The sequence below is a fragment of the Alligator mississippiensis genome, chromosome 3, assembly GCF_030867095.1.
Source record: "Alligator mississippiensis isolate rAllMis1 chromosome 3, rAllMis1, whole genome shotgun sequence".
NCBI classification, from domain to species: domain Eukaryota; kingdom Metazoa; phylum Chordata; order Crocodylia; family Alligatoridae; genus Alligator; species Alligator mississippiensis.
The window spans coordinates 63,504,450-63,521,037 of record NC_081826.1 but is presented as its reverse complement, the minus strand read 5'-3'; the positions used below and the strand labels follow the sequence as shown (position 1 = coordinate 63,521,037).

At 43.9% G+C, this 16,588-nt stretch overlaps 1 protein-coding gene across 2 annotated transcripts in view; it reads right to left on the bottom strand.

The window, feature by feature from the left end:
- ARFGEF1 (ADP ribosylation factor guanine nucleotide exchange factor 1) overlaps positions 1–14,295 on the bottom strand; it is a 146,822-nt gene extending 132,527 nt beyond the window's left edge. Inside the window, exon 1 of one of the 2 annotated variants that reach the window (XM_059724005.1) lies at positions 13,904–14,295. In XM_059724005.1, coding sequence (XP_059579988.1) covers positions 13,904–14,027 — 124 coding nt within the window. In that variant the 5' untranslated portion in view covers positions 14,028–14,295. The remainder of the gene's footprint in view (positions 1–13,903) is intronic. The other variant, XM_006261995.4, reaches the window with a different exon arrangement.
- Positions 14,296–16,588: the final 2,293 nt, after the last annotated feature.

The window sequence follows — 16,588 nt, the reverse complement described above, 5'->3', positions numbered from 1 at the left end:
ACAAATCGCACAACGCTGGTTATGACGTATCACCCATCCCTTGAACCCGTACGGAAAATCCTCAAAAAATTGCAACCCATACTAGACAGAGACTGTATTCTTAAAAAGATCTTCCCAGAGCCACCCATCCTAGCCTTTAAACAAGCACCGAACCTCGCCAACCTCATCACCAGAAGCAAACTTCCTCAAGCCCAGAACACACCAAAAGGAAACAGACCGTGCCAGGACAAGAAATGCAAAACCTGCCAACACATCTCCACCACCCCCACTATTACTACACCCCACAACAGAGCCATCAGCATTCCTGAATCTTACAGCTGCACCTCCAGAAATGTAATATACCTCATCCAATGCACCAAATGCCCTGATGGAAGATATGTAGGAGAGACCAAACAACAACTGTGCTCCAGAATGAACGCACACCGGAAATCCATCAGAGACAGAAACACTCAATTACCAGTGGGGGCACATTTCTCACAGGAGGGCCACTCTTTCCCTTGAGGATCAGGACTGAGAGATTGGAGATACTTACACAACACTTCCCAGAGATGAGCCTATGAGCTCCATTTCATCAACCTGCTGGATACTAGAGATCATGGTCTAAACATAGACATTGGATTTTTGATACATTATAATCTGCCTGGCAACTGACTCCCTAGCCCAGCCCCTGGCTTCTTTACTTTTCATTCCATCCAGGAAGAGCACACACCAACTGCTGAAGCTTCCTTAGCCTGACAAAGGGTTTTTGAACCCGAAAGCTTGCTTAATAACTATTCTCTAACCATTTGGGTTGGTCTAATAAAAGGTATCAAATTCACCCAAGGAACCTTGTCTGCCTATGTCCTTAGACCAACACGGCTACAACCCAAACCCCTGAATCAACTTGTGAAGCTTTTTGTATTCTTCATTCCTGGAGAGGCACAGACAGGCAAGAGGCAGTAACTTTCCTATCCAAATATGATTTCTCTGTTAGTTTCTGTCATCAGTTTGTGCTGAGAAAATACATCATGGCACAATACCAGAAAATGCATTTTTATATTTAAGTAAATATAAAATGCAGTTGTCACAGAGAGAAGATGCTTTCTCCATCAGGAAAAAAAAAAAAGAAGTCACTGTCTCACAACAGTGAATACTTTTCATAGGTTACAAGACCAGAAGAAGCCACTGTGATCATACAGTCTGACTACATGCATGACAAGGTGCAGAACTTCCCTGAATTAATTCCAGTTTGAAATAGAGGATTTATTTCAGAAAAAGATCTAGAAAAATAGAATGGGAAAGGCCACTGAGTCTAGTTACCCAAGTGCTTGGGCCACTGTTAACTGAAGGAACCCCCAAAATTACAACCGCAAACCTCCAGTCACAGCCAGAAAGAACACCAAGAGCACTCTATAATGACAGGTAAAAAGCTGGGGAGGTCAGGGCACAGCTAGTGCCCAGCCACTGCAGGAACAGCAGTTCATTAGCATATGCATTAAGAAGGTCCTAGGAACAAGAATCATGCCCCAAACTACACAAAGCAAAAAGAAAAAACCCTACACTTGTGACTATCTGGCATAGCAAAGAAACTCCTTCCTGACCCCAGATATTCAGGGTCATACTGATAGCCGTAAGACCCAGTACTCACGAACCTCTAGGTTTTCCAAATACCAGGAAAAGCATCAACAGAAGCCACTGATAAAACCCTATAGCTTTAGCCATAACTAGCATTTCAATGCTTCAAGCATTTAACCTGAATTTTTAAGTTTCCAGTGATTAAAACCTGCTAGAAACCAATTATTTCAATGGTTAATTAAGATGAAAATTCTTAAGAAATGTTACTTTGAATCCAAATTGGTCTAGTTTAAAACTTCTAACCACTGGTTATTTAAAATATGCCTACTGAAATGAAGAGTCCTTTGATTAAACCACCCTCCAACTTTCCTTCTGACACTGAATAGGATTTTGCTCCTTGAGCCTTTCCCTATAAATGACCAAGGAAAAAAAACTTAAATCTATCTTGTGGGTCTTTGAGACCATTCTAAATTAACAATGTCCTTTTATAAAGTGAAAGGGACATGTTCTGCTACCTGCTCAATGGGACTAATGAAGTCCAGCCTGAGAGTGTCCTAGGAGAAGCCAAGTGAGGAAGGAAGTAAAGCACTCTGAGATGCTGGAGGACTGTACTGTGGCTTCTCTCAAAAGGGTAAGTTGCATAATTATTTGCTGTCCCAGAAGAAACACTCTTCAGAGTGATTTCACCCTGGTTGTTTTCAAGTTATTTTTCTCCTGGAGTTTACCTCCTCATTTCAAGATTAATTGATAGGGGAAAATGGGGCGGGGGGGGGCATACCCACAGTAGACATAGACCCCAGACAGCAATTTTAAGCCTCATGGACATACATTACCTGGAGCTACTGATTTACAAATGACTGGCTTTAGTAATGTCTGTTGAACACCTTGCTTAGTTACAATTAGAATGGGAAATATCATCAGGATACAAATATTATGTGGTTTTCCCCTCCCCAATACAGAAATATGTACTGACATTCCAGCCTTCAACACATGAATGACAATTGTATCATTGTCCATTTAGGACAATGTCCTCCTATACCCCACATTAAAGAAAAGAATAAAAAATAAATAAAGGAGAGAGGCATGATTCCTAACTTCCAATATTTATAAAATATCCTTAAGACAAGTTTTTAATCATCGTTCACATTGCAAATTTTGTTCATAGTAATTTTCTGCTTCATGAATTGGCCTTTTAACAGCACCAAGTATATAAACTATAGGTTTGCACAGAACAATCTTGTTCTATTGTATTGTCATAGTAGCTGTGATGGTCCAGGGAATAAGCAACAAATTGGGAGGCATGTTGAACAAAATTCAAGTACAAAATCGTTTTATGCCTGAAAACTTTGTCTAGTTTCCCCACAACTCTATAGCTCATCCAGTAAAAGATATTATCAAACAAACCATAATCCAGTCATGATCACATGAACATAAACCACCACTGTTTTTCAGTTCTGTGCTCAATTCCTCTCTCTGTGTCAGATAAGACCCAAAACTGAATTCCACACCCACCACAGCTTGATGCAACATTCTGAGCAAGGAAACTGTCATCTACGACTTAAGAAATTCAGAAGATGTTCTCTCACTGGTAGCATAAGACTGAAGAATGACACTCAGATTGTAGTCTCCATGGTAAAGCAGCTTCTCTTCCCACCCGCCCCCTACAACAGATAGATGCTTAAGGATAGTCATCTTTTTCCTCCAATGTAATTTAGAAGTCTGTAACACGCCAATACCTCATCTTACGCTTTACCTTTTAGAATATCAACCTATAACGATTCAAGATTCAATGTCTTCATCAATGACCTGCACGATGGCATAGAGTGCACCCTTAGCAAGTCTGCAGATGACACCAAGCTGGCGGGTGTAGTAGATACGATGGAGGGTAGGGCTAGGATGCAGAGTAACCTAGACAAATTGGAGGACTGGGCCAAAAGAAATCTTATGAGGTTCAAAGGCAAGTGCAAAGTCCTGTACTTAGGACAGAACAATCCCATGCAGGCTGGGGGCTAACTGGCTGGGCAGCAGCTCTGCAGAAAAGGACTTGGGGGTTACAGTGGACAACAAGCTGAATACAAGCCAGCAATGTGCCCTTGTTGCCAAGAAGGCTAACAGCATACTGGGCTGGACTGGTAGGTGTGTTGCCAGCAGGGCAAGGGAAGTGATTATTCCTAGGCCTGTGCAAATAGACAAGTATTCGATTTTGATTCAGCCGATTCGGAGGACAGCGATTCGATTCAGAGATTCGGATCACTTTCTTGAATTGATTCGGCTGAATCAGCTTAGGAAGATTTGTTGAGATTTGGATCGGCCAGGGAGAGGCAGGAACAGCCAGGTGGATCCTCCAGCTGTGCCTGCCTTTCCCCAGGTGGGGGGGGAGCTGCAGGAGAAGCCATGCCCAGCCCCAGCTTAGTCCTGGCACTTAAAAAAAAAAAAAAAGCTCCGTTCTCACCAGCTACAGCAGGGGATGTGGGGGCTCTGGGGCCTCCTGGCAGAACCCCACCGTGCAGCCTCTATTCCCTGATCGCCACCACCCTGACAACCTCCCCACTTGGCCCCAGCAGTCCAGGAATAAAAAACAAACAATAAACCAAAAAAACCCCCCACAAACTCACCAGCAGTACAAGCGGCTGTGGGGGCTCTGGGGCCACGTAGCAGAGCCCCCCACACAGCCCCTGCACCCCGATCTCACCCCTCCCCCGATGGTTGCCCCACCCAGCCCCAGCATCCTGGCAATTTAAACCCCACCCCCCCCCAACACTGGCTCTGGCAGTGGGGTTTGGTGGCTCACAGCAGAGCCCCCACAAGCAGCACGGGGCAGTGGGGGCAGCAGGAATCACCTCCTCCTGCCTGGCACTCGTGCGGCAGCTGCAGCGTGGCTCAACAGGGTGCCACACACTCTCTGGGAGCTGGGGCCACTGAGGCTGAGTGCTGCTGGGCTCTGGCTGACATGTGGAGCTGCCCCAGGTCCCAGACAGTGCAGGGTGCCCTGCTGAGCTGCACTGCACTGCACCCATGCCATGGGGCAGCTGCCACACGGGTGCCAGGCAGGGAAGCAATCCCCAGTGCCCTGAATCCTTAATTCCTGCTGCCAGAGCTGGCGAGTGTATGTTTTTTGGGTTTAAGTGCTGGAGGCTGAGCCAGGCAGGGCAGCCATGGGGGCTTCTCTCATGGCTCCTCTAGCTGTGCTTGCCTCTGCCCTGGCAGGGGGAGCTGCAGGGGCTATGCCCTGCTGCTGCTTGCCCAGCTGACACGGGGCAGGGCGGGGTGGGGCACAACGCAGGCATGGCTCACTCTGGGCAGCAGCAGGGCATAGCCCCTGCTCTCAACGCTGGGAGTGGGGGCTCTGCCTTGCTGCCGCTTGCCCCCTTCTGCCTGGAGTGAGCCACACCCGCATCCCGCCTCTCCTGGGCAAGAGGCAGCAGGGCAGAGCCGCCACTCCCAGCACTACTGCACCCCGCTCCCCAAGTAATGCACCCCCCGCCCCAGCTGGGCAGCTTGTCCCAGCTCCAATCCCCCATGCACCTTCCCTCCCCCAACCTCAACAGACTTACCAGCTGGAGGCAACTGTCAGCTGCCAGTTTAGTCCATGGCTCAATCTCCAAATTGGCCAAATCTTTTTGGAGCTTTTACTTTGCCTCCCAATTTGATTCGGATTTGGTCCTTGAATCAGGCTGAATCTCCTCTGAATAGAATCAGCTACCGAAGTTTCGCACAGCCCTAATTAATTCCCTCTATTCAGCACTGGTGAGGCCACAACTAGAGTACTGTGTTCAGTTTTGGGCCCCCCACTACAGAAACGATGTGAACAAATTGGAGAGAATCCAGCAGAGGGCAACAAGAATAGAGGAAGCTGGGGGACATGACTAATGAGGAGAGGCGGAGGGAACTGGGCTTATTTAGTCTGCAGAAGAGAAGACCGAGGGGTAGATTTAATAGCAGCCTTCAACTACTTGAAACAGGCTTCAAAAAACAATGGAGCTAGACCTTTCTCAGTGGTGACAGATGACAGAACAAAGAACAAGTCTCAAGTTGTAGCAAGAGAAGTTCAGGTTAGATATTAGAATGAATTTTCTCACTAGGAGGGTAGTAAAACAATAGAACAGGTGACCCAGAGAGGTGGTGGAAACTCCATCCTTGAAGGTTTTCAAAACCCGGCTAGACAAAGCTTTGGCTGGGATGATCTAGTTGGGGACAGTTCTGCTTTATGCAGGGGGTTGGACTAGATCAGTGCTTCTCAAACTACCTGATGTGGTGGACCAGCAATTTTTTTTTCCAGTAGGCCAGGGACTGGTGCCCGGTTCAGCCGGTGGCAGCAACTGCATGTAACAGCGCTACACAAATACGTGACTGGCTGTTTCTTTCTCTTTCCTCACCTCGCACGATGCAACGTCACCTGAAGTGTTGGAACGTACAAACTGTGGCACTATGATGTATTAGTGTTATGCTTCTGAAAATATATTTCTTTCTTTCCTGACAACTCACTGCGGACCGGCGACCTGTGGCTCACAGACAGGCACCGGTCCACAGACTACCATTTTGAGAAGCACTGGACTAGATGACCTCCTGAGGTCCCTTCCAACCCTAACCTTCTATGAAGATCATTTGCTTCAAAGTTGCTAGTGATGCTGAAATAAGATAAGGTCATTTTGACTTCGTGCCATTCCCACTTTCTACATAGGTTATAACAATTTATTTTAACATTTCAAGCATGCCAATTTTCCCTACCAGGTTTCAATGAAATGAACTAAGTCAAATTTATACACACAAGCAATTCCAATTCCTCTTGTTTATTACACAAACTCCTAGCATTGGTGAACACAAAATTAAATAAAAATTCTTCTCTTCAAAGCCTTTGTTGCCTTGATTTTTTTCTGAACACTTTGCGCTAAATGCATGCTCATTTGTTTCCGCCTCTCATTCTATCCTTATGTTTAACATTTTTCACTTGTATAGCCAGCATGTCACCTAGGAAACTGGCTCTCTTCTACTTAGATGAAGGCCAACCAAACTGTATAACCCCAAGATCCAAAATCCTTAAACCAAGAGCTCAATTCCAGAATCTTTTGCTAGCCATCATGTCACTGAACACACAGAACAGAACCCAGAATAAGAACCTCTCACATTCTTATTTGCTACTCTTTTTTTTCCCCCACTCAAGTTTCCACCTGGCAACTGCCTACAGCAAAATATTAAGTGTCCAGAGCTGGTCTAAACCATAAATTTGCACCAGGACAGCTATCAGCAAGGAAGTTTAAAATGTCAACTCCATGCCAAACAAAGAGCAATTCTATAAGCTTAGCTTATGCAATTCACAGAAAGGGTGTAGATAGGTTGGCACAGAAACCCCTTTCCATTGATATATACCACTTCTGTGCTAAGGACATTGACATAGCTATGCCAGCTCTAAATTCAAAAGGCTCGTCTATACTGCAAGCACCAAGGCTAAACAGAATTGGGCGTGTTAGCCCACCTCCAACAAAACAATCCCATGTTGTCTGGTTTTCTAGGAAGGCGGGCAGGCACCATTCAAAGTTCCTCTACCTCCAAACACTGGGTCCACAGCCGTGTTCTCAATTTTTCTTATGCCACATTTTTGCCAATTCTCATGGGCCACTGAGCTTCAAGTCAGCTGTTTTTAAACAATGCACTTTGGAGACTGTTAGACTCTGGAGGACTCCAGAAGAAGCTAGTTCAAATATCTGATTTCAACAATCATTAAGCTAAAAAGTAGTTTTTTAAATATTCCATGTTAGAAGAAATAAATATCCCACTATAACAACAAATTAATAGAATCAGTGCCATTATTCTAAAAATGAAAAAGCAAGAGGTACTAAAATGACGAAAGAGAGCAGTTGAAGAGAAAAGTTAAGGAAAAAAAGACAGAACAAAGACAGAAGAAAAGAAAAAAAAAAGGTAACAAGTGCAGAACAATGTACTGGTAGGGAATATGAAAAGAAAAGACTGGCTACAAAAAAGGAAGTATGAAACAGTAAAGCAGATTCATTTTGGAAACAGGTGCAAATGTGGTCAACAAGACAATAACTTTATCATTGAAGCTTCAACATTACAATTAGCCCTACTCCAGCTTATTATACAGGACTATATTTAAAAGCTGCCCTTTCTGCACTATAAAGATGTGCTAAAACAAAGTAATTTAAAATGAGATTTAGAAAGTATGAAAGTCAGGACACAGTCTTCATGACATTTTTAAAATCTTAATTTGGGAAGGTGTACAAGCCTAGGTACGGGCTGGCTATACAGTTTACTACAGAAATTAAACCCTGTATGAGGCTGTGACCAACAGGCAAAATGCAGCCACCATTAACCCTAGCGTAAGAGGAGTTGCTATGACTTTTCCCTTTCCTAGTATTAGGGTCGGTCAGTGTCATTACTCATAATGAATCACAGACTAAGTACAGCATTCAAGATACTGGACTAACATTTTGATATACTTCTCCTAAATCAGTCCTACAAATCTCGCACAGTACCAACGCATCAGGTTTCAGAAGTGATGGAAGACTTGGAACACAGTTCACAGAGTCAAGGAAGCCTTACTGTTCTAAAATGATAGCCCTAAGCCTTGCAAAAGCAAGTGAGCTATATTAATAACAGAGAACCCCTGCTAGCTAATTCCTAAGTATAACAAGCATCAAACAAAAGCTCCTTATTTACCATACCAAATAGAACATATCACAATTAAAGTGCTAAGGAGAAAGGCAAAGAATTAATATAAAAAAGGTGTTCATCCCATTTTAATTTCCTGGGTTGTTTAAAAAAAATTCTGTTTCAGCCCCAAAATACCATGCCCACATAACTAATACAGTCTATAACTGGCACCCCCATCCCATTGAAATATTATTCTTCATTATTTTTCCTACAGTGATGCTATCAAAAGAAACAAATATACACTTTACAGGATTACTAGCTTTCCTATCAGCCATGCAATAAAGTGTAGCTTTAGTACCTAAAAAAGTAACCACTAACTTTGGAGACAAGCTGGATGAGTCTGAAGTGTGGCACCCAAGTTACAAAGCCTGGTAGCATACATGGGGTGGGGAGAAACAGAAATGTCAACTAATTTAACCTTTTAAGGGAATTCATTTCACAGCCATAACATGGTGTAAATTTAAGAGATGTAGATAAAATCCAGCATGGCTAACAACAGGCAGTACATAACTTACTACACATCTATGCACCCTTTTCCTTCCCCTTCTAAGACATGACCATTTAACTCAGTGATTCTTAATTGTTGTGCCCATGGATCCCTTTAAAGTTATAACTTTTAAAAGGCTCTCTCGCATGTGTATGGGCTTCTTTACTATTTAATCCAGGAAGAGCACAGACCAACTGCAGACACTTCCTCAGCCTGATGAAGGGTATCTGTACCCAAAAGCTTGCAAAGAAGATTTTTTTCAACTATTTTAGTTGGTCTAATAAAAGATATTGGATTTATCCAAAGAACCTTGTCTGCCTATGTCCTTAGACCAACATGGCTACAACCTGTCAATATTAGCACTATTAGATATGCAAACACCTACACCTGATTCACAAGATAACCCTGAGATTTCAAAGTGTCAAATATAAAGTGTCAAAAACAGTCTGTCCTGACTCTCAGTCTTTAGGTCTGAGTTCTTTAAAAACAGAAGAACTACTTCATTATTTTTCCATAGTCAAAACACAAGTGAAAGCTAAGCGCTGCCATTTTCCAAGGGGTACCTTGAGTTTAATGAAACTGAGAACTACTTAAGTAGTATTATAGGTGAAGGTTAAAGAAAGGGAGGCAGAAGAACTGTAAAGTCATAGGTGACAGTGCAGATTAATCAAATCTACTTGGAATCTCTAAGCTTTTTCCAGGTTCAAATAATTACACTCAACTCTCAGTTCTTTACAGTTATTTATCACCGAAAGAGCTGCATGACATGCTATCTATACTCTAAGTTCACATGGGTTTATAGATTGTCAATCCCTACACCAAAGGCCGAATCTGTACTTTAGAACCTGTACTTTAGGGCTGTGCCTGCCACGGTTAGGCGGTAAGGAAAAGCAAAAGCTTGCCTAATACCCAAGCTGGGTCATTTTTCTGGAAGTGGGTAACAATGCTGCCGACCATTGACACCATTTATACACATCACCGGGAGCTCAGAGTGACCAGAGCTGAGGGAAGTTTCATAGTAGTCATGCCTTAATGGGTTCCCTACACGGAGGTCCTGCCAACCCAAGCAGCAGCCGTGAATTTTGGGGTTAAATTCTAGTATATTTTTCATAACTGGCATCCCCCCATTGAACAAAACACTTAATGATGTCCTTAACTTCAAGCATGTTGCAGTTCCATGGATATTTTGTAGTCTAGATTGGGTATTTCGTAGTCTAAATTGGATATTTGGAGAAGGAAAGCATGCAGCCAGGGACCATCTTGATTTATGATTGGCAGAGTGCTCTGTAAATAGGCCAAAACCTTCAGTAATGAATAAATGTTTTGCTCAACCTGAGCCTTCTTTGAATTTGTTCTTTATCCATTCAGACCCACAGCCTAATTCTGACACAAATGCTTTTAATGTTAAACATTTTCAGTTAAAAAAAAAACAGTTCATCTAGTGCCCTGTAAAAGTATTTTGAGCTGAATATTAAAGTAGGCATACAATTCAATTTCCCTTCAAATTGTTTTACTGTTCTGCACAATATAGATGAAACACAAAGTTATAATACAAAATGGTAGCAATCATTTGTCTGCTGTTACCCAAGAACAATAAAGATCTAATCCTGCTGCCTACATTAAACAGTGCACAATTCAGAAGATGAACACACTTCTGCTATCATATTTTAAAAGTGTCTGGTGCACAATAATGTAAAAAAATACAGTGAAAAAATTAAATGTATAACATGTTCTAGCTTCTTAGAGGACATTATGAACAATGGAAAGTTAAAAAAGTGACAATTTAGGCACATAGTTGAACGTATTCTATATGACTCTCCGTGTGCAACCTGTGAAAGATTTAATATAAATACTAGACTTAATCCTCCTGAAGCTAAAATCCGAAAAATAAGTTGTAATGCAAATGAAATATTTGTTTAAAATTAAAGTTGAATTCATTTCAAAGCACATTTCATGAAACAATGGTTTAATTTACATTTTATCCCACTATGTCCAATAACCAATCAATGAAGTTGTCTGTATTAAATTTTGAAAAGGACTTCACCTTCAACTTGTGGTTGAAGGCAAGACAATTCAGTTAGACACAAAGCAAAAAATTACCCCAAAAATTTCTAAGAAAAATTTAGCACTTAAATGTTGTAGAATACACAGGGATTAAGAGAGATAAGGGAAGATTTTATTTTAAATCTCTACTTCCTGGTGATCATAATACATTCTTATGAATCTAGAAAAGAGTGTTTTCTTACTGCTTTCTTTGCCTATTGTCAGAGAACACTAGTGTGTTTTGTGAATTATTTGTGTGTGCTGGGTTCATCACATTGATTACATAATTTTAGGGAAGAAAAAGAACAAAAGGAACACTAAAATAATTGTTTTTCTCCCCAGGAAATAAAGCTAAAAGTTGCAGCCAGCTAGAATGCAAGGAAAATTAGTTAGATTAAATATGGACTCCCACCAGCCTAACAATGATTTGAAAGAGAGTATGAATGAAAACAATATGAAGTACAGCTACCAATTTTGTGCACTTCAAAATCTTTACCGATAGTCTGCTAAAGTTGTATTATTCGATTCAGTTTTTCAAAACTTAGTTCATTATAGGCATTAGTCATATAATAGACAAATCTTGTAGGGTCTTTTATATTCCATCAATATGATACATCTCTTAAAAGCTTCCAAACACTTTTGGTCTTCTATGTTATGGCCAGTTAAAGGTATTCTCTGTATGCCTTCTTATGATTCCATGGCCTGTTTGTTTAATCAGTTTATTATTGAGAAACGGTCCTTTTCAAAAGCTACGTCTTGAAAATACAATGGACATTGAGTCTCTAACTTTGACAGATCAGTATTAACTTCAAGATGCCCAATAAAAGAAGGGCCCAAGCCAAACTAATATTTGGATCAAAGTCACAACTGATTGTAATTACAGAATTCCTCTAACCTACCATTAGCTAGTAATATGCTATTATATTATTGGCACTGCTGTGCTTGGGAATATCCTAAAATAGTAATGAAGAAAGCTTGTTATGCCTTAGATAAGCAAACCTAGACCCTACTGGACTAAATATTCAGACAAATTCTACATCATAAATATAATTGCACTAAGCAAAACAAAAAAAGTAAGAAAACAAATCTGTCAACTGAATACTTTCAGTACCTTCAACTTTATCAGATATAGCTTCACTAAAGTTTATTAATAGAGTACTGATTCTCAAAGGCCCAAATCCAAGGTGTTAATCTGGACACTTTTGGAGACACTTCTATGCCAAACATTGGATTAGATCAGAAATCGACATATTCATGTTCATTTCTGACTGTACTGACAGCACTGGAAAGACAAAGATCCATCACTCTCTTCCCTCATTTTTGAAATGGGAATAATATTCACTGTCTTGTAAGGCATTGTAATACCTATAGATGAAAACTTGTTCAAGAGCAAGAAATTAAAATTACTAGAATACGGAGCCATTGGAGACAAACAAAGAGCTTTCATTAAACCATAATCTAAACACTTTTCCAGTTAAAACTATGGATGATTTAGTAACATCACTTATCCTATTTAAAATCCTTAGAATATAATGTATTAAGCTAACAGATGCATTAAAAATGTGTGTTGCTCTTCTCTTCCATCTTATCATCTGATGACACGAGTTCAAGTTCACAAAAGCTTTTGCTCTTTATATATCTTATTTAGTTAGTCCATAAGGTGCTTATCTACCCTGCCTTCTGCCCAACTTCAGACTAACATAGGTAACTGCCTCTCTGCTCTTATCTTCCCTCACTGCTGTCCTTTGTTGCCTTTTACACCCACGTGTCGTATTTCTGCGCTTAGCTCTAGTCTTGCAATTAGATCCAGGGGAAAAAGTCTCAGTTGGGTTCTACACTGGCAGACAAATCAATGGAGCTTCATGCAAGTTTGATATGTGCAGGCAGACCCTAACCTGCAGGAGGGTTTTAGATTGCCTACATGCTGCACAAACACAGTCACTGCCCTTAAGTCACTGCCTTTAAGAACTTGCACAATGGAAGGCTGTGGTTTTAGCCTCTGGAAAATAACTGATTCAAATAAACTGAATTAAAATTCTGCTTTTGCCTAATTCTAAGCGATAAATAACCCCCCCCCCCATAAGTCTGTTATGTATTAAAGGGAGATCAACTTAAATCATACTTCTGACTGATTTTATTAACTAATGACTCCTAAATGACTTCTAACTACAATTGAAAGACTAAAAGGCTGTTTCCTTCAATGTGTTTACTTTGCATGTTTGACATCGTTTTGTGACTAACCCCTTTCTCCTTCCAATTTCCTGTTTGTCAGGGTCGTTCACAAAAGAGAAGCGATCAGGTACGTTATTAAAAAGGTAAGTGTGATTAAACCCCCACCAAAAAAAACTAGCGCTTGGACTCTGAGCCAGGTGTCACACCTGAAACCACTTGTCATTCATTTTATTTTAAATGAGCATGTCTTAGGGGAACTGGGCCTTTTAAAATGGAGATTCCTGCAGCACCAAATGTTTGTGAAACAAAGAGAGAAAAAAAACAAAAACAAATACCAAAACAGCACTGCCAAAAGATGGACAAATATACAGGGGGGCTATTCACCGTGCTCAATGAAAGTCAGACACCAACACCTCTCCCATACAAGGGACAGCCACAGGGGCCGTTTCCACTGCTGAATGCGTGGAGCGCACTTTCCCCACTGAAGCCAAGAGCCCTGCAGAAGCCGCCCAGGGCCGCAGTCCTGCGCCAGCCGCTGGGCCACGGGGAAGCCCAGACGCTGTCTCCACTCCCCTGCCCTATTCCCCGGAACACGAGCCCGGCTAGGACCCCCCCCACCAGCCCCCGGCGCGGAGCTCCTCCATCCACCGGGCTGTTGGGTCTCTGCAGCGCACGGAAGACTTTCCCCCCCCACTTTCCAGCCGTGATAAAAGGCCCCTTCCCAGGGGCCTCGCCCAGACCCCCCCGCCCCTCCCTGCAGACGGACCCGCATGAGGCGCGGCCTGGCCCGGGTGTCATTGTCTCGTTTCCATCCCCCACCCACCCGCGCTTGTCACCTGCTCCCTCCCTCCTTCCCCGCCCGCCTTGTGCTTCCAGGGCGGCCCGGCCTCTGCCTATTCATCCTGGGGCCGCGCCGGGCCGCCCCGTCTCCAACCCCTCAGCACCGGCGCTGGGACAGGGGGCGAACGAGGGTCTCACCGAGGGCCACCTCGCAGGCCTTGCGCAGCTGGGAGTGATGCGCCTTCTTCACCTCCTTGTCGGCTAGGATCTTCTCCAGCGCCCGCGTCAGGAACATGTTCTTCGTCTTCTTCCCCTCATACATGGGCGCAGCGCGGGGACCGCCCGCGGGGGCCGGCGGCGGCAGCCGGGGCTGGGGGCGCTAAGCTGCGCTGTGCTGGAGCCGCGACCGCTCAGTGCCGGCGCCGCCCGCCCGCACCAGCCTCCATTAGCGGCAGCGGAGACAACCTGCCCCCGCCATGTTGGAAGGAAACGACGTCAGGGCAGCGGCCGGGCGAGCGGCTGCGGGGGAGGAAGCAGCGGTGGCAGGGCCCCAACCCAGGCAGCAGGGAGCGGGCGGGCAAAGCCGCAGAGCTACGGCGGCTCGGCGGGGACCTGCCCCGTTGGTACGCGAAGCGCTACAGGTGTAGCGAAGGGGAGGGGGAGGAGCGAGGCGGCTGTCAAGGAGGGGAGGGGCTGGGCGGGGCGGCTCCCTCGCGCCCCGCCCCTTGCCCAGAGGCACCTCCTGCCCGCAGCGGGGTGACCGGGTGTGTGGTCCTTGTGGCGTTTGCACGGCCCTTGTGTGATGTAGGCTCGGTAACAGTCGAAGTGTGGGATCCTTTTTGAGGCAAGTAATTGGTGCAGCATATGGAAAACCCAATTCACTTTTAGGGAGGCTTAACTGATTTTTGGGGGGTTTGTTATCCCACTTCCTTATGACCAGAGATCCTGGTTTTCACTTGATTTTTAAAAAATACCCAATTTCCAGGTAAAAAAAAAGTAATCACAAATGCACATTTTTCATGATTAAAATGAAACAACACTAACAATCTATCTATCTATATATTAGTGGTGTTTCATTTAAAGCATGGAAAATTGTGCATTTGGGGTTACTTTTTTTTAATTGAAAATTGGGGATGTTTTTAAATCGGAGAAAACCAGGATCCCTGCTTATGACTGCTTGCCTCCACATAAAGAAATGCTTCAACTTGGATGACCCAGTTCTCACTCCCTCACTGGCTCTTACAGTTTGCAATATGAAATAAATAAGAAAAAAAACCTTATTTGCATACTTATTGCATGCTTATTTCCATTTTTCTTTTCAGCGTACCATCGTTTTTCAGCAAATATGGACATTTTGAGCTTCCAAGACAATAATTTCATATTTAAGACATGGCAATGCTGCCTCTTCCTCTCGTTTCACTGAGGGGCTCCCTCCTTCCTGTGTTGCTGGCTGGCCTCTGGTGGGAGACGCAGCCATGAGCCATGTGCAGGGCTCCGGCCTCGTGTTTCTAGCACCAGCTGAACCCCTAGTAGCCCCGATCCAGCGGCTGGTCCTGGCATCATGCGCCTCGTGGCAGGTGGCCTGGCCTTCCTCCTTCTCACCTCTTCCGCTGCCACCACAGGGGCTCTCCCCCTCCTGGTTGCCCTGCTCCATACAGCCAGGTGTTGCATAGGCGGCACCAGCCCTCACACCTCTGTCCCCCCTAAGCCTGCTCTCAAGTGGGAGAAGTGACACAGGCGACTGGAAATTGCTGCTGCTGCATTCTGCTTCTCCACTGCAGGGTTACATAGCATTCTTGTGTCCTGAATTGTTATCTGGGTTTGTCTTTTCTAGACGCTGGGGTACTAGAAATCCTAGCTGCTTCATGTATAGGTCAAGCCTCAGAGCAGCTGTCACCAGAAGCGAAGTAACCCTATAGGCTATGTTTTGCATTGAGAAGTTGCACCCAAGAGTCAGATTTGACCCTCGCTAAGGTCAAGTCTACATGAGAATAGGGACCCTGAAGGAAAATTCTGGCAGAAGAACACACGGGTATAAGTTGCCCATTGTGGCATGTAAGCTGTAAACTAGGAGGCAGTTTCTAACTGTTGAGTAAATAAGTGTGGGCAATGGTTGTCCAGGAAAAGCAACGGATGCAAAAACAACTAGCTTCAATTTAAAACTTGATGAATGAGGTTAGAGGACACAGTTACCTGCAATAGCAGTGAGGTAGATTGCATGACATAGATCAATGATCTGGGACCAGGACTGGCTGGAACAGGTGTCAGGGCATTGTGTGTGATGTAGATCCTAAAAAGGGTGTTGCATAAGGTGAATTGTGGCCAGGTGGCACCACATGTAGTATGGCACTCACTTTAGCTGGTGTGGGATCCACACTACGTGCGGCAGTTGGCCCAGACAGACTGCACCACCCACAATGCCCATTCCAGCTGCTCTGGGATCCATGCCCCAGATGACAACCACCCCAGCTGCTCCAGGACATGTGCCACATTCAGCACGGATCCTGGAACAAGTGCCATAGTCACTAAATTTGGCATGGGAGGAAGGAGGGGATCCAGGTCCCCCACTATGGATTGGCCTGCAGGACCAACTGGGTTGTATACCCCTGACCTAGATAGTGTCTTCCTGTTCTATATCCCTTTTTCATAAAGGCATGGCTATTTACTATACCAGAAAAATTATTTTAGTGTAAATAGAGGTTATATTAGCAAAGCAGTAGTCTTTTGAGACTTTATATTTAAATGGAATTGCCTGTATAGCTAAACTGGTAGAGACATTCCACCAACCCTCCATTGTGTAGATGCAGCTTATACTGACACAATAGTTCACTTGCTGATGTAGTTGAAACCAGCTACACTGTTCTGTTGTAGTTATAACAGCAT